The sequence below is a fragment of the Lissotriton vulgaris genome, chromosome 9 (genome assembly GCF_964263255.1).
Source record: "Lissotriton vulgaris chromosome 9, aLisVul1.2, whole genome shotgun sequence".
In the NCBI taxonomy this organism is placed as follows: domain Eukaryota; kingdom Metazoa; phylum Chordata; class Amphibia; order Caudata; family Salamandridae; genus Lissotriton; species Lissotriton vulgaris.
The window spans coordinates 257624666-257651360 of record NC_141697.1 but is presented as its reverse complement, the minus strand read 5'-3'; the positions used below and the strand labels follow the sequence as shown (position 1 = coordinate 257651360).

The following is a 26695-nucleotide window of genomic DNA, read 5'->3' as shown; positions in this document are numbered from 1 at the left end:
GTTGGTGCGGGGAGGCACACCCTATTGTCAAACATACTTCAAGGGTCTGTGCCCAAAACTCGTGCCTTTTTTTTTTATCTTGTAGCTGGAGAGATTGACCAGAAACGTGATGCTCTTTAAGGCTTGGTTCATGCTTTGAAAAACCTAACCCTTGGGAATTACAAGCTGAAGTTACAATGAAGAATGGATTCAACACTTATCAGTGTTGTGTAATGTACCTTGTATTCAGGATTTCCAAATCTTTATTGAACAGCCATCGTTGAAGACCAACTGCATTTTTGCTATACTACTGGGTGGAAATGTATAGTTAATGAATGAATGATTGAAAAGAGTTTTATAACACGCAGACTTAGCCCCAGGGGGCATCAAGGCGCGAGACACAGACATACAGTTCAGTACAGTTCAGTTTGGTTATTCGGGCTCACTTTATGTGTGTGCACACGACGTATTGTACTCGGGCGTTGAATGCTCAGTCATATCATACAGAAGACTAACAGAGATAGACTGAGTTTTAAATGTGCCTCAGGAAACATCTATGACAAAAAGAAACAACTATGAATCCAACGGCTTCCTCAGACACGACTGCTCTTGCCAGCTGCACCACTTTTAGACAAGGAATATTTGACAAGATGTTGGGAAAAATCTAAATCTATTTGAATAATTTCACTTCTATGGCAAGAAAAAAAAGGAGTGAAATCTAGCCTTTGTTGGGTTATGTACAATCCCACAATCAACAGCTTTCATTCCATAATCAAGGACCAAAAGCAGCTGAGGCTAAGCAAACAGTCACAGGAACCAAAGTGGTGATATTTTCAGTTCTGTTGTAGTTGTAAGAAAGAGAAATGAATTCATTCTTCTGAGCATTGTTCATGGTGGAGCACTTTGATTGCACCTCCTTTCATCAGTGCATTCGCAGAACTGCAGGTTCGTCAAGCCCTGGACTGTTTAGTAAGTCACATTAATTCCAATGATTCCAGTTATATTTTTATATTACGGCAGCCACTTAACTCACTTGACGCAAGAGTCTTACAGGTTGAAGAATAAACAGAAACAAATAATGAAGTGACTCATTCTCTACCATAGTAGTCTTGCCCAATAAGTCTTCTCCTGCCGTGATGGACTGTGTTTTATTCCATGTAAAGGCTATAAACCCACTTGGTACTCATTACCTACTCTTCATTTAGTCTTGCTGCTGATTTTGCTGCACATCCAACAGAACTTCATTTTCCCTCTTCTTTTACAGCTGTGTTTGAGTAAGTCTTCTCTCCACCCTTATCTCTTCATCTTCACAGTGTATGCCCTTCCATAGGAGTGACACAGTACCTGGGAGATGTAAACATGTAAAAGTCTCCATGTCTGGCTCGAGTGAAGCTGTCCAGAAAAGTTGACTTATTTGCTTCAAAATAGAAAATGTTCATAAAGACAGCTCTTCCGAAGCACAGACTACTGTCCATAACCCCATCCACCGAACACTTAGCATCTTCACTAAATCACATCATGGGATGGTTAACTTTAATTGCAAGCAGCTGTGTAATGGAAAATCTTGACAAAGGGCATTGGTGGGTGGGATAAACACCTAGGAATCTTGACAAATGGCATTGGTGGGTGTGTTGAAACACAGTCTTCACAAAAGCGGTGTATTGTGTGGTGTACTGAATCTTGCCACTGTCAAGAATATTTGAAAAGGAGCTGACTGAAAGTTAAAATCTTGGAGCACCATAATCATCCGGCATCCTCTCGATGTTATACCTACAAGTAAAAAAAATAGGGTATTATATTCTTTGGTAACTTCAGTGACCGTTACATCAAACATAGGTGGGTAGAGTATAGGGAGAAAGGGGACTAAAAATGGGGAGAAAGAGCAGTGCTAAACGTGATGTTCAGTAATAGCCTAATGGACTGCAGACAGGGTATAAACACTGCATATCAGACTAGAAAAAAAAAGGAGGAGAGACAAAAGATGAGAGAGATGACTGGAATGCCAGAAAGAAAGGGTGGGCAAGCAGGCAGCGAGCAAGAGTGACAGAGGAACCATGAGTGGGAAGTAAGAGAGAGAAGCAACAGAAAGTGCACAAAAGAGAGCAAATGAAAAAGAGGGCAAGAAAGAGCAATCAAGAGAGGGTGGAAGGGCGAGGGAGATGGCAAGGTAGAGAGGCAAAGGTATATGGAAGGAGAAAGGGTGTGGGGGAAAGGTCAAGCAAGAGAGTAGGAGGGGGAGGCAGAGACAAAGAGTGGGAGGAGAGGACAAGCCAAGGTGGGGGTGGGGGTGGGAGAGACAAACAATGGAATTGAGGCCGAGTCAAGAATAGGAGGGTGACAAGTCAAAGAGTATTGGGGCCATGGGAGTGGGGGGAGGAGGGCAAGTCAAAGAGTATTGGGGGAGGCCAACACGTCAAAGATTATGGGAAAGGGCAAAAGTCAGAGTGATGGGGATAAGACAGAGTGGGAGGGGACACGCTAAATGGAGGGAGCAGGCAATTCAAAGGAGGAGAGGGGCAAGCCAGAGATAAGAGAGCAAGCAAAACAGGAAGGAGACCAGAAAAAAGAAACCAAGTCAAAGCCAACTAAAAAAGAGGCCAAGAATAACAGTAAGTAAAAAAAAAGTTTTAAAAACAAAAAATCGGCAAGCACATGAAAGTCACAGGTGAAAAAATACATAGCGTGGAGGGTGACTACTTCTTAAAATATAGGGCTGGGAGAACAGTAAAAAGATACATACAAAAGGGAGCATAATAGAGAGGTGAGGGGAAACCGAGGCAGTGTTCAAAGAAAAAAGTGGGGGCAGGGGAAAGAGGTGCTCGAGAAAATAGGGGTTAGAAGGAAAGAGAAGAGCTCGGACCAATTAAAAGCAAAAGAGGTGGGCCCAGAAGAAAGCGAAGGGTGAGGGGCAAAGGGTAAGCAACGATGGGTGGGGGAAAAGGAAAGACAAGAGTGGCTCAAGGAAAAGACAAGCGGGACAAGCCTTTGGGAAAGACAATAGGGGGTTCGGGTTAGAATGTAACTGTACCCTTTATTGTGTGTGTGGTGTGTGTGAGTAGTCGGGGATGCAAGTGTGCAAGACAGGATGCCAGTTTACGAGGAAGGATGAGTGCGTTGGGGAAGATGGGGAGGGAAGGGTGGATGAGGGCCCGATAGGTGGATGAGGGCTGATCGGGGGATGAGGCAGATGGAGGACGAGGTCAAAAGGGGTTGGGGACAGAAATGGAGGATAAGGGCAGAAAGAGAGGATAAAGGCATATGGGGTGAAGGGATAGGAGTGTGTGTGGGAGATCGACTGGCTTAACCAGTGGCAAACTGTTGGGTACAACAAGGACAAATCCAAAGATACACATCTTCAAGAGGAACTATAGCATCCTGCCAGTACTTCCCAATATTGAATAAATACTGTTCTACCTAGAGTTAGTAACTGATATTTCATCTGGACATTTAGGAGATCTGGCACACCTGTATTTGGAACAACGTGTACCCAGGTCAGAACATTTACTGGTGGCAGTCCTCCTTAAGGACTGGAGGATGTTGGAAGAATCATTACTGTGTTCAGTGACCTGAAAATAACACACTTCACTGTTTAGAGAGAGTGAGAGCGAAAGGCCAAGAAAATGGAAACAGCAAGTGAAAAAGAGATATGAGGTGCTAAAAATTATGGGTAAGCTATGGAGTGGGCAATAGAGATCATGTGAAAAGGAAACTGAAAAAGCCCAGTTGACAGAGGGTATCCCAAAGATATCTGAAAACAAAAATACAATGCTTTATAGAATACAGCGCTAGGTGTTTTGTGCCACACAATAGTGAGGAGGTGTTTCCCTGTTTTGAAACCGCACTAAGGAGAACTTGCATTCTACGACAGGAGGGACTGGGAGCCAGCGCGAGTGAGACGCGCATAGAAGCAGCGCCACAACTACATCGCCCAGGAGCCCCTCTGAGTCCCACACCTGCAGCTATATATGGTATAGAAGGAAACGGTACTGAAGGACATTGCGAGTTACCGCAAGTACTTAGTGAATTCTCCCTGGGCCAACATGCCTGGCCGGGTAAAACTCCTAGCCCTTTGACTATTAGCCAGGTATGCAAGGCCTTGGAATCTACCAAGGCAACAGGGAGTGTAGCAGGCCTCTCCAAGAAACTGGATTTACCAGACTGGAATGAGCTGATTGAGTCTTATTCAATTTGCATTTTCCAGGAAACCTGAAGTTTGGTGCCCCAGCACAAAGCAGGCTACGCCACCTTTTTCATACCAGCAGTATCACCACCCTCAGGAAGAGGTCGCCCTTCGGGTGGGCTCCTGATATGGGTGAGCATTTTGCTGGGTTGTAACATCAGTCAGATAGAAAGCAACTCTCCCGACATTCTAGGACTCTCATTAAGTAGAGAAAATAAAGGGAGCAAAATGGAAATCTATAATGTATATGCCCGCGGTGCCAAAGGCGGCGCGCCATCAACCGCAATTAGTCACTTCGAAAATATACTTAGGCAACGCCCCAGTGGTGTGCATGTTCTTGTGGCAGGGGACATGAATTGCACATTTGAACCCCTCGAGGCAGATGACATCTTGGATACTGCTGAGGATGATGCCAGAAGGGGTATTCCAATTCTCGCCTTACAACCCATAAAAAGGTTGTCGCAACGGGCCATACAACTGAACTCGCTAGCTGCGGAGTTTGGCCTCAGGGCAGTGAATGATAGATTTGCCTCTGATCAAATGGGGGCCCATACATACAATAGGGTCAACCACTCTTCCAGTATTGATTACATCCTCCTTGATTTCAAGCTTTGGCGTGTTATGAAGGACATGGAAGTCATCCCGTCCACCGACAGTGACCACAACTCCCTTTCATTAAGCTTGATCTCCCTGTGGTCAAACCCACATGGCCCTTTATCTGTGGCTGCCATCATGACAACTGCAGATGTATATCCATCTAACTGTGGAAGGCGATTGAGGTGGTGTAGAGTTGCCTTTGACAAGGAGAAGGTTAAGAACATTGAGGTCCTCCTGTCAGTAGCACCGACTGACTTGGACACACTGTCTGTTGACCGGTGTGCCCTGTCTAGGGTGACGGAAACGTTTCAGGATAGGATTTCGGCATTGGGTAACCTTTTCCTTGCCCAAAGTAACGGAGTCCCACGAAGAAAGCCACCCAACTCCATCGATAAAAAAGGCTGGTACACTACTGAGTGCCGCAATAAGAAAACTGCGCTAATCAAGGCTGTTAAGTCCAAGTTGCAAGTGCAGATAAGGCCGGCTAGGAGTGAGTACAAACGGGCAGTCCTATTAGCAAAAAAGGAGTGGGAAGATCAATACTGGAAAGCACTAAAAAATGCTGGACGCTTCTGGAGCATCATTAGGAAGAAGAACAGACCGGATGATGCACTTATTACGTGCAATATTCCAGGCCAAAGGTGGTTTGACCACTTCTCAAAATTATATACATGCTCTCAGGGCGATCTATCTCAGCCCACCTGCCAAATTCTCCTAGCAAACCCGGCGGACCCTAACAGCTATCCTTTCACGCAAAGGGAGGTGGAAAGAGCGATTAACTGCATCGTCCCGCACAAAGCTGCAGGCCCTGATGGTATCCCCGGCGATTTCATTAGCCTTGATCTTCTTAAATGGGGGAAGCTTATTACGACTAATCAATGCCATTGATAATGGCGCAAGAATTCCGGAGTCGTGGAAGGGGGCAGAGGTCGTCCCCATCTTCAAAAAGGGGGATAGGGACGACCCTGCCAACTACCGACCGATAAGCTTGATTGACTCCTCACAGAAGGTTGTAGGGAAGGTCATTCTTGAGAGAATCATGCAATGGGTTGACGAAAATAAAGTACTTTCGGACTACCAAGTCCGGCACAGGGACTATAGAACAGGCATTCCGTTTGTTACTTATTTATTGGAAGGTGGTTATCATAGGCAAAGGCAGTCTTTATCTCGCGTTTATCGACCTAAAGACTGCCTTTGACCTGGTGCCTAGGGAACACCTGTGGGGAGTTCTATCAGATATGGGGATCCCTCGGTATATTTTGCCATTACTAGTGAGGCTGCACGATGGTAACTTTGCGCAAGTGAGGTGGGGCCAGCACGGACAAAAGACCAACAGAATTCAAGTGAATAGGGCGTTCGCCGGGGATGTGTTTTAGCCCCTACCCTGTTCTCATTATATGTGAACGGGGTGGTGCAGCAGCTACTGCAAAGTCCATCTGATGCACCGTCCCTGGCGGGCGAGAAAATTCCAACTCTCCTATTCGCCGATGATACCCTCCTTATTTCCAAGTCCCCTGTAGGCCTGCAGAACCTCCTAGATAGTTTCCAGTCCTTTTGCTTTTTGCAGGGGCTGGTCATAAATACTGATAAAACAAAGTACCTGGTGATAAACCCGCCAAAAAAGCTTAGTAGGCCCCCTGTTTTGAATCTTGTCCCACTGGAGAGGATTACTGTGCTTGATTACCTTGGTATCCGTATCTCTGATACTATGCAGTGGACCTCTCGCATGCAGAAAATGCTCTTATGCCATAAGAGGGTAGGGGGGGGCTATTCTTAGGGAACAGCGTTCTACATCCACCAGGCCCATTTCCCCGGTTGTAACGATACACAAGGCAAAAGGAGTGAGCCCAGCCCTATATGGAGCCGAGCTGTGGGGTATGTGCAACACAGACCAGATGGTAAGATCAGAAAATAAATTCCTCAAAGATCTAATGGCGCTCCCGCAGAGCGCCCCCACGGTCCCCTTGCTATTAGATCTGGGATGCCATCTGATTTGGCTAAACTCCGACCACTTCTGTTATGGGCACGGCTGTGGCGAGTCCCTGAGCTGGCAAAGTATGCGGAGGGTTTATCTGAAGTCATGTCCACGGTTGGTTGGCACAACATTAGGTGGCTCAAGGATGTAAAAACATTGTTATGTGACTTGGGCCTCAAGGATGCATGGGTAACTAAATCTGCCCCGCCAAAAGCAGTGTTGAAAGGAATTTACTGGAACTGGGTAGCATCTAAGCGTTGCTCTGAGCCAAACATGGGCAGACTAACTGACAATTTTCTGGGTATCAAGGATGTTGTATTTTGTGAACCCTATCTTGACACCATCCAGAACCCACTTGATCGGGTGTTGTACTTTAAATTTAGGGTCGGCATTTTGCTAACCAGTGAATTTACTGCTCGATAGAAAAGCCCCTTCCAGACTTCGCCGTATTGCCCATTTTGCACGACTAAAGTAGAATCAATGGCACATATTTTGTTTGCATGCCCATTGTACCGGTCACCAAGGAGCTGTTGGCTTAAGCCTCTTTGTAGAGAGTTAAGTATCAGACAACATTCTGCGGCGCTGCGTATCCTTAAAACAGATACTCGTGCATTGTACGCATGCGGACTAGCAAAGTTTTTAAGATGGGCTTGGTCCATTAGAGCTAAAAGGCTAAGGGAAATTGTTTAATATGTGATTTTATATTTTGATGTAATTAGATTGAAACCTTCTTTTTCCATTTGTATACCTATGTAGTTCCCAGGATCCAATATGCGTATTTTCCTGAAAATGTCGCATTGCGTAATAGGTTAAACATGGTTGTTAAACTAATGGCTTTTAAAGTTTTTAGTGAAATTGTATTGTTGTATTTATGCTTTTAAGATATGTTTTTATCGAAATAAAGCCTTCAATCAATCAACATTTTACCAGACTGCTCAGTGCTATTTTAAAATCCATTGATGAGCACGGACATGTTATGAACTGTTTGGGGACTTATTGCAGCCAGTCTGTTTTTTTCTTGTGCACGTGACATTTTAGCTGCCCCGATTTATTTATGCACTTATAAATTTCTACTTTTCCTCGCAGACTGAAGCTTCTGGCCATTCAGTTTAATCTGTGGCTATGTATTGAGCATTTTGTATTCGAACTTGCAATAGGGATACAGTTGTGAGAGGAAAGTTTGAAGGTAAGTTGGGCAAGAGAATATAGAGAATGAGCGAACCAGGTTTGGGGGCGGGGAAAATGGCAATAGTGGAAAGCAACACACTCAGAAAAGAGAACGAAAGGGTAGGGGAATGTTAATAAAAAAATAAAAGGAGGAAATGGGGAGAAGGTTGAGAGTCACAGAAGAGAGCAAAAAGGTAAGTCAAAGAACAGAGCAACACAGTAAAGGACAGAAAAAGAGAGGAATCACTGCTAGAAAGAAAGAGGAATCTTTCAAGATAAAAAGGAGAATGTGAGAGGCAAAAGGGATAAAGGAAGAAAAGTAGAAGTATACCCAATATCATCCACACTGTGGTGGTTGTGAAGAAAGTTGTAAAATAGAGAAGAGGATAAAAAGTGTGGGGGGGGGGGGTGAGGGTGAATGAGTCCGAGGAAAAATTGAAAGGATAATAGAGAAAGAAAAAGGGATAAAGAAAATAGGAGAGAGGAAAGGAGAGGTGCAGCAAGAGTAAAGAAAGAAGGCAGAGCAAAGGTAAATTCGAGATAAACAGGAAGGAAGGGAAAGGAGAAGACTAGAAAATATGATCTAAAGGAAGAATAACGCATGGAAAAATATTCCAAAAGGCATTGAATTTTTCAGGATGTATACACATTGACACAAATATCTGGCCAAAACAAAGCAGCGATGGGAGGAGGTACTGAGTGAGAGAGAGAAGAAAGTGATTTGGGGTCTGGCTGGCAGCAAGTAATATAAAAAAAAGGATAGAGTGTGAGTGAGTTAGGAGGGCGCATCAGACCTGTGGCTAGAGATGTACATAATGGGAACTCCTGGAATCTTTCGGATCCTCCTCTTCAAGTCTCTATCTACGGTTGCTACGATGTAGCACTTATGCTGAAGGAAGAAAAAAACATATAAGTATAGGAATGGGCTGTGCGTCCAAAGACTCTCCCTGAGCAGCTGAGGACCACCAAACGCACAAGATCAAGGCAACTGAGACACAGGCATTGGCCAACTAAGCAAGAGGCCTGGTGGCTTAAGTAATTGATGTAGGCAAACAATTACACCAACACACCAACTGCTTAATTTTACCTGCCTTGTAGAACCAGAACTCAAAATTTATCATACGTAAGGAGTGCACACACATGAGAGAGATGCTTCCAGGATGGAAAAAAATCAGAAAGTGCAAACTTTGAATCCATTCCAGCAGCAGCGTGTAAAAGCAGGTTGCATTTTCCTGTTGCGGAAACACCCTTTGGCACTTCCGATATTGCTGTAATTGAGCTGCAGTTGGCATCTGTAGTTTCCAATGCTCAAGATAATTCACAAACAAGGCAGTAGCGCAAGTCAGAAAAATGGCACAAAAAAACAGGCTTCAAATTAAAACATTAAAAGAAAGGAACATCAATTTGCTGGAAAACTGTTACCCATTTCAATACATTTAAATCACCCTAGGCTTACTCGCATCACTCACCCTGTAGGGCAGAGATCTTCAAACTGTGTGAAGGGCCCCCCTGGGAGGCCGTGGCTGCATTCCTAGGGAGTGGGGGGGGGGGGGGGGGGGCAGATGGCTCAACAAGTACTTGTAAATGAAGATGGCCTTGAAGTACAACTAGGTTCGTTTCCAGTCTGGCTTCATTTACATGCAGTCCTTTAATGGGTAAAAACATATACACTCTTGTAATGTGAAAGAATGTATTTCCATCCCAGTAGCTCAACTTGAAATTATTATTCGTTTAAGGTTTCTGTATTATTTTATATGCAGGAAACTGAAAGTGGAAAACCAAAACTTCCTTTTAGCCACGTGGTGGCAAAAAAGGGCAAATTATTCTTCAAGTGTTTTGTTTTTCACTTTCAGGTAATTGCATGTAAAATAATGGAGACAACTTAAACGAAAAATTAATGCAGATTAAGCTAATAAAACAGAAATACATTGTTTACGTTCTGACATTTCATTTGGGTAATGTGACCACTGCAGATGTGAGTTATAGCGACTTGTGTATTTATAGTGCTACAAGGTCCGAGCCTGAAGTAGAAAACACTTATAATGCAAGTCATTATTTAAAAAATGTATTATACAAAGTATAAGCTAGACTGCTGCAAAATGATTTGATGTTTTAAGATAAAGTAAGTGCTTTAAACATATTTGAGTAATAGGTATATAATACCTAGGGCACACATTTGTCTATTAAAAGTACACTTTCTAGAACTCATTTTATAACACCCTGACATTAAGTATCAAAAAGAACACCTTGTCCCCATGTAGCGTCAAGTGATTCCATCAATTATAGACTAAACTGGCTTCCAAGCTGCCTTTACATTTTGTGATTAACCTATTGCACACATTTACATTCTTTTAGGTAGCAGACACCCCGGTGAGAATGCCTATTTCATCCTTAGCTTAGTGTCCCTCCCTGAGCTTCACATCACAGGAAACTCCTCCACACCCCAAATCCTCCCTCCCTTCACTGTTACACAGAGGCACTTCAAGGGCCACAATAACTGTTCAGGGATTGTTGTTTTTTAACAAAAAGTATGGGAACTGATTTTGTAAAATGAAAAAAGCATGGGGCATGTGGGTCCCCATAGATCCCGTTCACTTCGACCTCTATTCACATGCACATGTCCTTCAAGGGGAGCCCAGTGGGTGACAGGGAGCAGGCCAGCAGGGTCATGTTCAGACTGAACGCTCTGATCGCCTAGACCCCTTGGGTCTAAGAGTAATGGTCAGGAGAAAAAGGAAAGTAGTGAGATCTTTGGATAGCATCAAAGAGATAGCCCAGAGGAAGTACTGCTATATGAGGGTCTTTGGATTTTGTTTTAGATTACAAACGATAGAGACAGCTTCCTTAGAGAAATGCATTGAGGAAGGTTGGGGAGTTTTTTTGTAGGGCTTTTTAGTGCAGCAGGTGCAGTTCCATTGCGACCCAGGCTCACAACATCCCAATAATGGTCAATTTCTGTTTGGTTTGATCTATGGTTAGAGACCTGCTCTCTCCCCCAGAAGTTCCGCTGTTGTGCCGCCTGCTGCTTCCCCTACACCTCTTCTGGTAGGTGTTTGAGTTGCTTGTCCTCATTGTGCCTGTATTTGTATTTTTCTTTATTGTGCCTGTATCTGTATTTCTGGTAATTTTTGTAATGTATTTGGTATTTCTGTACCTGTGCCCTTTTGGCTCTGTTCTCGGTTTTTGCCGCCCTCTCCACCACTGCTGCCCCGCGGCCCCTCCCCCCCTGCCGTTTCCCACTCCCGCCTCCCAGCTGTGCTTCCCTCCCCATCTCTATTTAATGGCGCCCGCAGGGGAGCCAAAGGCAAGCCTGTCTGCGCCCATCCTCATCCTCATCCAGGGACCCTGGTTCTCCGACCTCCCACCGCTATGACTCAGCTGCCCTCCACGCACTCAAACCCGGAAGGAACAACTGCCAGTATGCCCAACACCACCCACCGCCAGTTCTCCTTCTGAAAATCCTTCACCATTCTCTGCAGCCCCAGGACCGCCACACGAAGCCCTGAAGTGTATGCTACCCAACGTGCGCTCACTGCACAGACATGCCGCAGAGATCTGGGACCTCCTCGACACTCTCGCCAGGCATCGCCTTCTTCACGGAAACCTGGACAAACACCTCCACTACCATCGCCACCGCTATTCCTGCCAGTTACAAGATTCAGAGGAAGGACCGCCCAGGAGGAGGACTCGCCATCGCACATCGCACGTAAGAGCTCCCTCTGAATCTCCACCTCCAGCACGAGCAACTCCCCCTCCACCACCGAACACCTGCACTCCCAGGCAACACCCCCTCCACCATCGAACACCTGCACTCCAAGATCCAAACCAGCCCTAGGACAACGCGTCGCGGCACTCTCACCTACAGACCCCGCATTTCGTTCACCACTACCATCGCTGACCTCATCACACCCTACAACATCGCCTCCATGGACTACATACTCATCAGAGACCTGAACTTCCACCTCGACAACCCGAGCAACCCCAACTCCACCGCCCTCCTGGACAACTTCACCAATATCGGACTGAAACAGCTCATCACCACCCCTACCCACAAGACAGGACACAACCTCGACCCCATCTTCGCAGGAGGGTACAACATCTGCTTCAGCCACACCACTTATCCCCTCTGAACAGACCACCACGCCTCACAAAGGAAATGGAGCAAGGTCGCAGAGGAGCACCTCAACTTTACCCTCATCAACGACCCCCGCCTCGACCGACGCCAACTCTGCAGCCAAGGATACACTGTTGGATCACCAAATGCGCAGACAAGCTCGCACCCCTCCACACCACTGACAGACAATGCCCCCTGAAGGCCACCTGGTCCACCACCGACCTCCAAGAAGCCAGAAGCTCCTGCAGACGACTTGAAAAACGACGGAGGAACAGCAGTAACCACAGCACCGAGACCGCCCTCCTTACCGCCACAGAGGGCATCCGCACGCTCCTCGACCAAGGCCACATCACAACCCTCATTCTACTGGACCTCTCCGCAGCTTTCAGCACAGTCTCCCACCGCATTCCCGCAGCCAGATCCAACGACCCCAGCAAACAGGGAACTACCGTCGACTGGCTCTGTTCCTTTCTCACCGGCAGAACCCAAAGGATCAGACTCCCACCCACCAGACTCAGCTTCCGAGAAGGAATGAAAGACGTCGCAGATTGGATGAGCAGTAGCTGCCTGAAACTAAACTCGGAGAAGATAGAAGTCCTCGTCCTTGGACCCACCCCCTCAGCTTTGGACAACTCCTGGTAGCAGACTGCCCTCGAAAACCACCTCTGCATTATACTTAACTCCTTCCTCACCATGACCCGACAGATCAACATAAATGACTGGATTTACACTCCAGGGAGCCACCCTGCTTATAGGCTGGAAAGGGAAACACTTGCACAAAAATCCTTCACACACTATTTAGATGGTGGTAAAGGACCCCACAGACTACTCCCTGCAACTACAGCCACTATAGAGGTATGGAACAGAACAAATAATACACTGGGCTGGACACACATAATATCTTGGTTTGAAGAACTGAATAAGCTCTGGGGATTCGAGGCCTGGGATCTGCTTGGGATCTCCACGGTGGGAGATATCACGCCAAGGGCAACCGTAAACCCTTCCCAGCACTCCAGGCGGAATTCCAACTTCATGCCTCCCAAATTTTTAAATACGCCCATCTGTGCAATGTTTGGAGTGCAGAGGGAATAGAGGCTTCCGAGCGCCCCAAGTTCGCACCACTGGAGGGAAGATTACTTGAGGAAGAATTAAAAACAAAGGCAGTCTCTGCCACCTACAAAATTATAAATAACAATATGCCAGACACCCTGGTTGAATTAGGGGAGGTGTGGGAGGGAGACCTGGGGGAAATAAAGGACATAGACAAGTATGCGGCCCTGATGCACCTCAATAAGGTCCCAATTAAAGCTAGGCTTCGCCTCATTCAATTCAAAATTCTCCACCGGGCCTATTACGACAGAGGCAAACTACACAAAATGGGTAGCACGGAATCACCTCAGTGTCTGCATTGTTGGACTGTCACCAGCACTTTTCTCCACATGCTCTTGGATTGTAAACAAATAGGGATTTATTGGCAGATGATAATCGCCGAACTTAATGCAATACAGGGAATCTCCCTACCACTGGACCCTAGATTCATTCTGTTAGGGATCCCAGGTGACGCAGATGTCCCCAGACCAAACTTCTTCTCAGCGCACTTGGCCTGGTGGTGGCCAAGCAGGATATTGCTGGTCGATGGGATGCAGAAGAGACCCCTACATTACAAGAATGGAAAGGGGGTATAGATTTATACATGGCAGCCGAGAGGGTTATATACAAAAGTAGAGGCTACCCCAAAACGGTTAAGAAAATATGGGGGTGCAATGGAGATACCCAATCTACTGCAAATGGGGTGTCGGCCCAATTATACCTTGCTGGACCCAGGAGGGGTTGTGGGAGAGGGGGTTGTGGGAGACAGTCATACCTTGATATGTACCAGGGTCCTATTTGTAATTTAGTCTACATCATAATTTGTGTCCCTCTGACGCCCACCATATGTGGGAAATACCAGGGCGTTGATTGTGGTCTAAGTGAAATTTACAATTGCTGCAAATATATATATATATATATATATATATAAATATATATAAATATATATATATATATATATATATATATATATATATATATATATATATATATATATCTCCTGAGGCGGAAAGACCCAGGACCAGCGCTCTAGCGCTCGAGAAAAACAGTATAAAACCAGGAAACGCGCTGTCCCATGTGATTTCCTACGCTCCTGAGGCGGAAAGCCAGGAGACCGTCTGTGCCAGCACTGCTAATTTCCTGTAGCTGTATTTTAAACAATTTGTTGTTTTGCGCCGCGTTGTACAAACTTTTAATCCTTGCACATACCAGGTTCTCGCTCCTGGAAGCCACGCACTCAGACGATTTAGATACTGAGTGGTGACGTGGTAGGATCGAGCTCAAAACCGGCGGCCATCTTAGGGGTAGACCCAGGACCAGCGCTCTAGCGCTCGAGAAAAACAGTATAAAATGGCCACTCCTCCGGAAAGCGGGCGCGATCAGCGGTCGCGCCGAAGTCAAGCCAAAGTCCTGCTCGTCTGCGCCCGTCCGCGCCAAGGACGGCCTTAGGGCTCAACACCCTACCCCATCAATTATATGGTCAAGAGAGGGGCTATTATCCCTTAACACCCATTCCAAACACTGTCAGAATACCATCAGTGTGGACACCTGGCGAGATCCGACACGCTGTCCGAAGTGTAAAATTAACACTACTACCATACTGCAAACCCAAATGGAATGCCATATCTATAAAAGGGGGGCTAATAAATGCAGGTTCTATGTGCAAAAATGCACTCCACATCTATGACCTTATCACAGAATACGCCCTGGACTGTTTATTCATCACAGAGACATGGCTACGTGATTGGTTGAACCCTGATATAGCCCAGGCCCTTCCCACCGGCTACTAAATGTAAATCGATACTTGTAAATTGATACTTGTATAGCGCACTACTCACCCGCAAGGGTCTCGAGGCGCTTTTACGAATACCGCTGTGGAACCCATCCTGGCTTTCCCTGTGAGGCGTCCACTCCTGGGCACCCCCAAGGTGAAGGCCAGGCATCCTTAGCGTTGTGGGAGCCGTTGTGGAGATTAAGCAAGCTATTGCCCAGAGTTGCAGAGTGAGACTCCATATTGGAATAGGCACCGAGGCGAGAATTATCAGGTCCGTGGAATTTTTTAGCCCAAGACCCGCCGAGGCGGGGAATTGAACCCTGGTCCCGGGCTAGACCTCTGCATCAGGGTCTGCCGCTCTAACCATTGAGCCACACTTCTCCACTCCACTACTCAATTCAAAGGCAAGACAGGCCAGTCCACCGTGGCGGTGGGCTGGCAATTATACACAGGGATACGTTCAAATGCACAACAACAGAGCGGACTGACATTTTAGGAGCAGAAAGCCTAAGTTTTTGAATTAAAATAGGAGACTCTTTCTCCTTTGCGGGTGTAATACTGTATAGGCCCCCAGGATATGCCAAGCAATTCCTAGAAACTATAGGGGAAGCACTTAGTGGCCAAACTCTCAGGTTCGCAAGCCTCACTGTACTAGGAGATTTAAACTTCCACCTAGACGATTCCAATGATAAACACGCAGCCGATTTCAATGAAATCATGCAGGTTCTAGGTCTGACGATGCACATCTCGGAACCCACTCACTCTGCAGGACACATATTAGACTGTATTGGTACCAATATTGAGATGATGAATGTAAAATCCCCATTACAACAATTATGGACGGATCACAAATTCATAGAATTCAACTTTAGCACTAATGAAACTGAGAGAAGGAAGAAGGTTTTGGACATTAAGGATAAACGGGTACCCTGCTGGGGCAAAATTATCGAACATCCTGACCTGCAAAACTGAGCTAAAGACAATAAACCTATCTTTACAGGAAATACACACACTGACAACCAGAATTTTGAAGGTTGGATGAATACGATAGGAAATAAGATCACAACCACAAGAGCAGGCTCTAAATCTAACAAAGGAAAGCTTTCGGCACCATGGTTCACAGGTCAGCTCAAAGATATGCTAACCAATGTCAGAATTCTAGAAAGAAAGTGGCGTCGCCACTATGAACTAGAGGATCAAAGAATTTATAAGACAGAACGGAAACAATACTATGCCGCTATCAAAAATGCTAAAGCAGCATATTATACGGCACAGATTGAAGCGACAGGAAATAAACAAAAAGAAATATTTAATATTGTGAACAGCTTCAGAAATCCCAAGGCATTACCGCAAGATATCCCACCGTCTCAAAATCTATGCGATAAGATAGTGTCTATTCTCTGGGAGAAGTAATCAGCTATCACAAAAGACTTCCCAATTTTCCAGCAATAGAAAGCCGATGGCGAGACCAATATTAGCTCTCAAAAACACGGATGGTGCACCTTTGAACCCATCACTCTGGAAGATACGCATAAGGCAATATCAACTATGAAATCTGGATCCCCTTTTGATCCATGTCCCCCTACACTGCTGCAAGCAAAAGTAAATGAAACAAACCCTGGAATAAATTCCATCATTAATGCCTCTCTCTCCTCAGGCGAGATCCCGTCCAACTGGAAAGTAGCAGCAGTTAGACCCCTACAAAAGAAAGCTATGAAAGATCCAGCCACTCTTACCAACCTACGCCCCATCTCGCTCCTTCCAATTCTATGTAAACTGGCTGAATCCTGCGTAAATAAACAACTGATGACTTATCTGGAGGAGAATGAAATCCTCCACCCATGTCAAGCAGGCTTTAGGACACACCACTCGACAGAAACAGCCCTACTTTCCACCCCCGAAACCATCCGTGCTGCATTGAATCAGGGCAAGAGGGCGGTCCTGATCCTTTTAGATCTTTCTGCAGCATTCGACACGGTATCCCATGCTATCCTTTTACACCGCCTAGGTAATGCAGGCATAGCAGGAACCGTGCTCGAGTGGTTCAGAAATTTTTTGGCACACAGGCGTCAGGTTATTATGCTAGGTCAGTTCCGCTCCAAAGAGAGAATGCTGACAACAGGGGTTCCGCAGGGTTCAAGTTTGAGCCCCACATTATTCAACCTTTATATGGTCCCCCTGATCAAAGTTTGGTATTGACTCCATAGCTTACGCTGACGACACCCAGTTAATTCTAACATTGGATAAAAATATGACGAATGCCGAAATCACCCTGAAAGAATGCCTCTCTGCAGTATTTGCATGGATGACTAACAATCATCTAAAATGTAATTCTGCCAAAACAGAAATAATACCTTTCGGCCCTAACAACTGCTTCTCCCCTCAATCTTGGTGGCCTAAGGAGGCATAGGCTCCACCAAACACTATCAATGCTGCAAGAAATCTAGGGGTTAAATTCGACAACACTGTCTTTTAACCAACAAACCAGAGAAGTAGCTGGAAATTGTTTCAATATTATCAGAGGTCTAAGAAAATTTTTCAAACTGCTCCCTCTGAGTGCCAGACGGACTGTTGCAGTGGCACTGATTACATCCCGGATAGACTACGTCAACAGTCTGTATGCAGGGCTTAATAAATCTGCCCTCCATAGACTGCAGATGGTACAGCATGCCGCAGCCAGACTTGTTCTAGGTTGGGCAAGAACATCTTCAGCCTCTGCCGCGCTAGATACATTACACTGGCTCCCAATACAAAAGTGCATTCTGTTCAAAGTCCTGACAATCTCCTTCAAAGCTTTCCACCACCAAGGCCCAGCCTATCTACAAAAATACTTTAAACAATATCATCCTGTACGCGAACGGAGATCATCCTCATTAAATCTGCTCACCGTCCCAAAGTTCAGGCTGACGACGAAAGCTGGTAAATCCTTATCCGTGATTGGATCGAAAGCATGGAATAAACTCCCCCAATCTCTTCGTGCTGCCAACACAGAAATAAGTTTCAGGAAACAACTAAAAACCTGGATTTACTCACAACCAGACACAGTATGTCGAACCCTAATATGATCCTCTCCATTTCTCGAACGGTCTAGACATTGTCATCTGCTAGACACAGGAAGTTTTAAGCACCAAGATACTCCTCTGAGTGATAGTGCGATATATATATATATATATATATTACCTACTGGCGGTCGCCAGTAGGTATATATAGTTAGGATTTTTTCTCTATGGTATTTTTGAAAATTCTATGTCTAATAACTTTGGCGTTTGTGGACGGAATTGGCTGAAATTTTCAGGAAAATGGAACATTTTGTTTCTGAGCAGCCCCTGACAATTTGGGGGGGTTTCATCAAGGGGGGGCCGAGAAAATAGGGGGGTCCCAAAACGCGTTTTTCCCATGTTAATTTCCATAGGGCGGTTGGCCTCACTTTTAGCTCGAACGGCTGAATGGATTTGCACAAAACTTGGCAAAATTGTAGGGACTGTTAGCCCGATGTGCCTTTGCTAGGTCTCAATATATGTGCTCCAGTGGATTTTGAGTAATTTAGGTTCAAAAAAAGATATATATATGGGCGGAGCCTAACCACACATCTGATCTGATTGGCTGTCAGCACTTCATCCAAGAAGTGTTGGCAGCCATCTTGGGACCAATATACATGATAGCACCTCATTAAAAAGCATTGTAGTTAATAGAGGGTTTTAGGACTTTAGTTACATTATAAATCATTTGTTGATGGTACCATACTCGTTTTAGGAATTGTGGTGGGTTCTAAGGTGATTTTACCATGTGAAAAAACCTTCTGCTGTGATATCATGAATATGGTTTGAAAGAAAACTAATATCTCATGATTTTCCCACAGTGGTTTGGAAGGGGATCTATAAGCTAAACTGAAAGCATATTTTCTGTAAATTCACATTATCTTTCTCAGTCATGTGAAAATGAAGTCTGACATTCTCAGTAAAACATGTACATCCAACAAGGACAGAGACTGTCAGTTGATTCCTTTGTGTTCTACTGCAGCCTCCTAGAGTGTTCTAAAGAACAACTAGAGCGCTAACAGTCCTACTTATTACAAAGGTATGGCACACCTGAAGCCATCTTGATTGGAATAAAGTGGTAACTCTTAAAACATTTAATTTAAAAAGAAACAACATGAGGGGGTATATTTTGCCATAGAAAGTATGATTAGTGCTGCAGAATGAAAAATTAGGGCACATTTTGAGTGACTTCTCAAATCCTTTTCTATTTCATTAAAACATTCTGACATGCAGTCTCCCAAAATGGCCACCAGAGACAAAAGAGCCCAAATGTAGCCCAAATATCACCCAGATGTAGCCCAAGTATAGCCCAATGACAGAATGTCCCAGAGTGTTCTAAAGAACAACTAGAGCGCTAACAGTCCTACTTATTACAAAGGTATGGCACACCTGAAGCCATCTTGATTGGAATAAAGTGGTAACTCTTAAAACATTTAATTTAAAAAGAAACAACATGAGGGGGTATATTTTGCCATATAAAGTATGATTAGTGCTGCAGAATGAAAAATTAGGGCACATTTTGAGTGACTTCTCAAATCCTTTTCTATTTCATTAAAACATTCTGACATGCAGTCTCCCAAAATGGCCACCAGAGACAAAAGAGCCCAAATGTAGCCCAAATATCACCCAGATGTAGCCCAAGTATAGCCCAATGACAGAATGTCCCAGAGTGTTCTAAAGAACAACTAGAGCGCTAACAGTCCTACTTATTACAAAGGTATAGCACACCTGGAGCCATCGTGATGGGAATAAAGTGGTAACTCTTAAAACATTTAATTTAAAAAGGAACAAAATGAGGGGGTATATTATGCAATAGAAGGTATCATTAGTGCTGCAGAAAGAAAAATTAGGGCACATTTTGAGTGACTTCCCAAACCCTCTTCAATTTCATTAAAAAATTCTGACATACAGTCTCCCAAGATGGCCACCAGAGACAAAAGAGCCTAAATGTAGCCCAAATATCACCCAGATGTACCCCAAGTATAGCCCAATGACAGAATGTCCCAGAGTGTTCTAAAGAACAACTAGAGCGCTAACAGTCTTACTTATGACAAAAGTATGGCACACCAGAAGCCATCTTGATTGGAATGAAGTGGTAAGTCTGAAAACACTCATTTTAAAAAGGAACAACATGAGGGGGTTAATTTTGCCATAGAAAGTATGATTAGTGCTTCAGAAAGAAAAATTAGGGATCATTTTGAGTGACTTCTCAAATCCTCTTCTATTTCATTAAAAAAATTCTGACATGCAGACTGAAACATGCACTTTGAATACCAGCAGCAGACGTCCCTGGTGAGCAGTAGCTTTACTACAGTGATCTAATGTGCAACTAGAGTGCTAACATTCAGAATTTATGGCAAATGCGTGACACATCTGAATGCCTTCTTGATGGAACCAAAGTAAACAAGCATTGAAAATGCAATAGATCTCGCCCTCGTTTAAGTTAAAGCCATTCTGTTTGTAATGAGGTGGCTTTTTAGCTTTGCTTTTATTAGTGTTTTTTCAACTTTCATGTAAATAACATGCATCTGTATGCATATAAGTATATGTATGCATGCATTTATGTTTGTATTTATATAGATATTCAGATGATATATGTTTATATATGTATGTATAAATATATATTCACTGAAAAAACCATAGGCAATAGACCATATATAGTTAGGAATTAGCATTTACAAAACCTTGAAAATTCACTGAAAAAACCATAGGTTATAGACCATATATAGTTAGGAATTAGCATTTACAAAACCTTGAAAATTCACTGAAAAAACCATAGGTTATAGACCATATATAGTTAGGAATTCGCATTTACAAAACCTTATTTTACTCACACAAAACCATTGAAATTCCATATATAGTTAGTTGCACTAACTATATATCGCGCACCCGCAATCCACTGCTGATGATGTCACATATTACATCATTCATGACATGGTCAGTGACATCACTGATGACATCACTGATGACATCTCAAATGACATCACTGATGACATCTCAAATGACATCACTGATGACATCACTGATGACATCTCATTTGACATTACTGATCACATCACTGATGATATCATTCATGTGATAATACGATGAACCTCTTCAGACTCTAATATAACCTTAGATACAATCAGTGTAAACAGACACTCACAGACTGTCACTCATCCATGGAGTTACTCACACACCTAGTCAGTCATGCAAAGAATCAATCACACCTCCATTTCCTCAACTATACAGTTATACAAACTTTACTTATTCAAACATATACTAACACATATTTACTCTCTTATACAATCCCTGATACAAGTTCACAATGATCCATACAGCCACTCACACATTCACTGGCTCTTATGCACAGTTATTTATATATGTCAACTCTCACATGTACTGTGTTTTACATATGTACTTACTTTGACATGTAGCACTGAGATATCCATTCACTCACCAATACACTCATGCACACAGTCAACCGCCCATACAGCTGTTTCCACATGCACTTTTGAAACCATACATCTAGTGAATCAACTGCTCACACATCTATGCACAGAGTCATACACCTCCCAGCCACCCACACACACACTCAGTCTCCCATACAAATACTTGGGCAACCAATCAATAACCCATATAGTTACTCATATAGCTACTTATCAACACATGCAACAGTTTACAGAACAACAGACATAATGATGCACAAATTAAGACAGTTTAGTCACTAACCCATGCACTCAGTGAGACACATTTAATCACTCACTCATACAATCAGTCATGCACCTACTAAATCCTTCATCCAGACACTTATACATCCACTCATTCTTCAATATGTAAGACATATTTTAACTTTACAGAAACATACAGTCACTGGATGTTGTCATCAGTGATGTCATTTGAGATGTCATCAGTGATGTCATCAGTGATGTCACTGACCATGTCATGAATGATGTAATATGTGACATCATCAGCAGTGGATTGCGGGTGCGCGATATATAGTTAGTGCAACTAACTATATATGGAATTTCAATGGTTTTGTGTGAGTAAAATAAGGTTTTGTAAATGCGAATTCCTAACTATATATGGTCTATAACCTATGGTTTTTTCAGTGAATATATATATATATATATATATATATATATATATATATATATATATATATATATATATATATATTCCGCTCCGTGGGGTTGTCCAAAAAGCGGGTAGCACTCGAGCCTGCGTGCGCCTTCCCCAAGGCGTTAGTTGGTATGGGCAGTTGCGTGCTTGTAATAGGCCCGACACGTTTCGGAAATTTATTTTCCTCATCAGGGGCCAGCAGCACTACATCTCCCACAAGCACTCGCTTGGTTTCATAAAGGGAGATGGTAGACGCCGTGCACTTTACTGCTGGCCCCTGATGAGGAAAATAAATTTCCGAAACGCGTCGGGCCTATTACAAGCACGCAACTGCCCATACCAACTAACGCCTTGGGGAAGGCGCACGCAGGCTCGAGTGCTACCCGCTTTTTGGACAACCCCACGGAGCGGAATGTATTAGCGGCGGTCCTGCCGCTGGGTAGCATCACCCCGAAGAAACGGGGGCCACGAGACCCTCTGTCCAAGGAGTCTCACATGTGGAGCTGCGCGATGGATGAGGACAGGAGTGATGTTTGCGGGCTCATGTTAGAGCCTTTGGAACGAGCAGTAATTTGAAAGTGCATCCATCCAGGATAATATGGACTACATCTCCCACAAGCACTCGCTTGGTTTTATAAAGGGAGATGGTAGACGCCGTGCACTTTACTGCTGGCCCCTGATGAGGAAAAATTTCCGAAACGCGTCGGGCCTATTACAAGCACGCAACTGCCCATACCAACTAACGCCTTGGGGAAGGCGCACGCAGGCTCGAGTGCTACCCGCTTTTTGGACAACCCCACGGAGCGGTGTGTATATGTGTATATATATATATATATATATATATATATATATATATATATATATATATATATATATATATATATATATATATATATATATATATATATATATATTCACTGAAAATACCATAGGTTTCACATCAGTTATAGTTAGCTGGAAATTTTACTGACATAAAACCATAGAAATTCCAACGTTATAGTTAGTTGGACTCACTATAACAAGCGCGCCTGCAATGCACTGCTGATGACGTCACATATTACATCACTCATGACATAGTCAGTGACATCACTGATGACACCAGCCAGTGAATGTGTGTCTTTCTTTAACATTAATATGTTTAATATTTGTATAGGTTGATGGAAGAATAAATGGTTAAATAAGTGTGTAAATGGATGTTTAAAAAAAAAAAAATGATTGGTTAACTGCCTTATTAAGTGTATTTTATTGAATACATATATTAGCAAGTAACTTTTAAGTATTGAAATAAATGTATCAGTGTTTCACTTTGTGTATAAGTAGCTGCATGGGTTGGTGACTGACTCACTGTTTGTATGTGTTTTGAAGACAGCATATGTGCAGGACTGTATCGGTGGATGAGTGTGTATATGTGTGTGTTAGTGAGTGAATGACTGTCTCACTATTGTGTTTTTTAGTAACGACATATTTTAATCAAGTGTATGTGAGTTTTGATGTATATAAGTGAGTATATGTGAGAGTAAGATATTGTAAGAGTTCCTGTTTAACCCTTTCCATGCGGCCGCGATTCCCCTGGTGTGCTGTAAACAACACGAACAGGGGCGGGCTGTGACGAACCCCAGCCGTCATCAGCACACGAGCACCGTAGTGCATGACGGCTGGGGTTCGTCATCAGCATGGAAGGGGTTAAATAAGTATATGTTTATATAAGTGATTGTTTAACCTCTTAAGTGCTGCGTCGGGGCGTTGGCCGACGGCAGCACTACCTCCCCAGTGCTGCGCACGACCATTGGACGTCCATTCAGCACTAGTTCCAATGGACAGCGCAGCACTGGGGAGGGATGTTTGCGCACATCTAAGGTGTTAAGAGAGTAAGTATGTGTAAGTTTCCTTACAAGTAAAGAGGTAGTGTGTGTATAGTTTTATATGCAAATAAATGGATGTTCAATAATTTATTTGCATGTGTGAGTATGTGTGTGAGTAACTTTTGGATGACTGTCGGTGTATAACAGGCTGTATAGAAGTATCACTACATATGATGAGTGAGTATATGTATGAGTGACTATATAGAACTGTTTGTAAATGAGTGGATGTGTATATAGATGGTGGAATTACTGAATTGGTTGTTGTAACTGGTATGGGTATCAATTTTTTTTGAAAATGTTAGTTTCTATTTTCGAATATCTATTTCAAGGGTTACATTACACTAAAAGGAGGTCTGTCACTCTGTCACAAGGATGGTGTCATAAGTGATGTCATGAGTGATGTCACTGACGATGTCATGAGTGATGTAATATGTGACGTCATCAGCAGTGCATTGCAGGAGCGCTTGTTATAGTGAGTCCAACTAAACTATAACGTTGGAATTTCTATGGTTTTATGTCAGTAAAATTTCCAGCTAACTATAACTGGTGTGAAACCTATGGTTTTTTTCAGTGAATTTAAGAGGTTTTTTAAATGCTAATTCCTAACTATAACTGGTGTGAAACCTATTGTTTTTTCAGTGAATTTCAAAGGTTTTTTAAATGCTAATTCCTAACTATATATAGGGCCTAAAACCTATGAAATGTAATATTTTTTATAATGAATCCTATATTGTATATTTATATAATAATTTTTTTTTTTTTTGCTCTGGCGCTCCCGGTGCGCGCCCCGGTGTGCGCACTGGAAAGCACATTTTTTCAGGGCGCCTGGGTCGCGCACCGGTGAGCGTCCCGTTAGCGCTATTGCCGCAAACGAAAACATCATGGCGTATCCCGTAGCCGTGTCCGCGTGATACGCATGGCGTAAGCGCACCCGGAAATACTCGAGCGAATACGATCGCGCAACGTAATCATCTGACTCGCTTACGCGACGCGCCCGGGGGCCCGTCGCGTAAGCGCGTCGGGTCATGTGACCTAAAAATAACACTTTTTATTGGTGCAGAACAGTTTTGGTTTCTAAATGATGAAAGCCCAGGTCATGTGACCTGAAAATAACACTTCATTGGTTCAGGACAGTTTTTTTTCCCCAAATGATGAAAGACCCCACCTTTTTTCCTTATTCTGACTTTGTCCTTTGACTGAGGAAGACCTGTTTGGAAATCTATCAGAAATATTTTGTACTTTAACCACTTCCGCGCGGATGACAAAGCCAGCTCGTCATGGGCGTTACCTGCGCTACGCGCATGACAAGCTGGCTTTGCCACGTAAACCGCGATTTTTGAAAATCCAGCGCACAGCGGGAAAACGCGGAAGCGGTTAAAATGGCTACAGTAGCAGCAGCAGCTGGAGCATCTGCACCACCACCACCACCACCAAGAGGACCACCACAACATTACATTGGTGGTCAAGAAGAGGAGCAGGAGGAGGAGGAGGAGGGGAGAGGTGGCTGCAAGAAGACAATACCTCATACAAACCAAGGCAGCACATTGTATGGGAGGTTTTTTTTTTCCCCAGAGGGCAAGAAGAAAGTCAATGCGCCCAAGGTGACTGGCCTAATCTGTGGCATGGAACTTTCAAGGGGGAACCCTAACAAAAAATATTCTTTTGGTAATAATACCATGATTAGACACATGCAGCGCAAGCATCCAAACAACTATTCTGCCGCAGAGGGGAGAGAACTGGCCAGTAACCCTCCCTTATCTTCAACCACCACCTCCAAAAGAAAGCAACCCACTCCATTGGGACCAGAAACAAGGGAGACGATCCCTTGCATACAACCACGGTTTGGGGAATTCAGAATTACATGTATTTTTTGTGGTAAGACCATCTCCTATGGTGAACAGAGCATTAAGCTCATCCTCCTTGCTGGTGACAACCACAATTGCCCCAAAAAACCCTAATTTTTTCCTGATTTTTTTTTGCTCCAGTTGAGCCATTTTCAATTCCCTGTTTTTTGTTTCTCCCTATAAAAATAACAAAAAAATATAAAATAGTTCATAAAAGCCAAAAAAAGTACAAAATGTTCAAAAAACATAAAAAAAATATAAAACAACAAAAAGAAAAAAAACAGTTCTTTTTAGAACTACCTCCAATTTTTAAAAAAAGGCTACATTTAAAAAAAACTATCATTCTTTTTTCCCCATGGAACGCTTCCCGGTACGCTCCGCGGTGCGTGTACCGGGCGCTCCCCCCGCGCAAATAAATTTTATTTTTTATTTTTTTTTGCCGCGCGGGGCCCTTTTATAGCCCCCACATCAAACCTAGGGGGTCTACTCTGCTCCCTTATGGTCATTTCCCCCTTTGTTTTTGCTACCTCTTGTGTCTCGATCCTACCGAGACACAAGATGGCGGCCGCTCCGGACCGTTTGGAATGTTGACAGACACCAGAGAGCCAATCAACTTTCCGCGCGCGAACTCGCGTAGCGCGCTGGTTAGCGCCCCGGTGTGCGTACCGGGGTGCGGCCATAGATATATATTTTTTTTTTAACCTAAATTACTCAAAATCCACTGGAGAACATATCTTGAGATATATATATATATATATATATATACTGAAAAAGCCCTGAAATGATCTCCTAAGCGCTGTCCTGGAGCTCACCTCTTTCCGTCCCACTCCCCCTATTCTTGTTATACATTTTCGGAGGAGGAACCCGGTGCCAAAACATTTTGTGTGGGGGGCTCAGAGCAAAAAAGTTGGAATACCTCCGCTGTAAGGACTGTCTCAAACAAATGTCTGTGACAGACTCCCATCAGGTGTACCT

At 43.8% G+C, this 26695-nt stretch overlaps 1 protein-coding gene across 2 annotated transcripts in view; it reads right to left on the bottom strand.

The window, feature by feature from the left end:
- Nucleotides 1-205: 205 nt before the first annotated feature.
- Nucleotides 206-26695, bottom strand: part of FCF1 (FCF1 rRNA-processing protein) — a 114375-nt gene continuing 87885 nt past the window's right edge. For both annotated transcript variants that reach the window (XM_086937495.1, XM_086937496.1), the window contains exons 7-8: nt 8693-8787; nt 206-1749 (exon numbers count right to left, since the gene is read on the bottom strand). In XM_086937495.1, coding sequence (XP_086793621.1) covers nt 1701-1749; nt 8693-8787 — 144 coding nt within the window. In that variant the 3' untranslated portion in view covers nt 206-1700. The remainder of the gene's footprint in view (nt 1750-8692; nt 8788-26695) is intronic.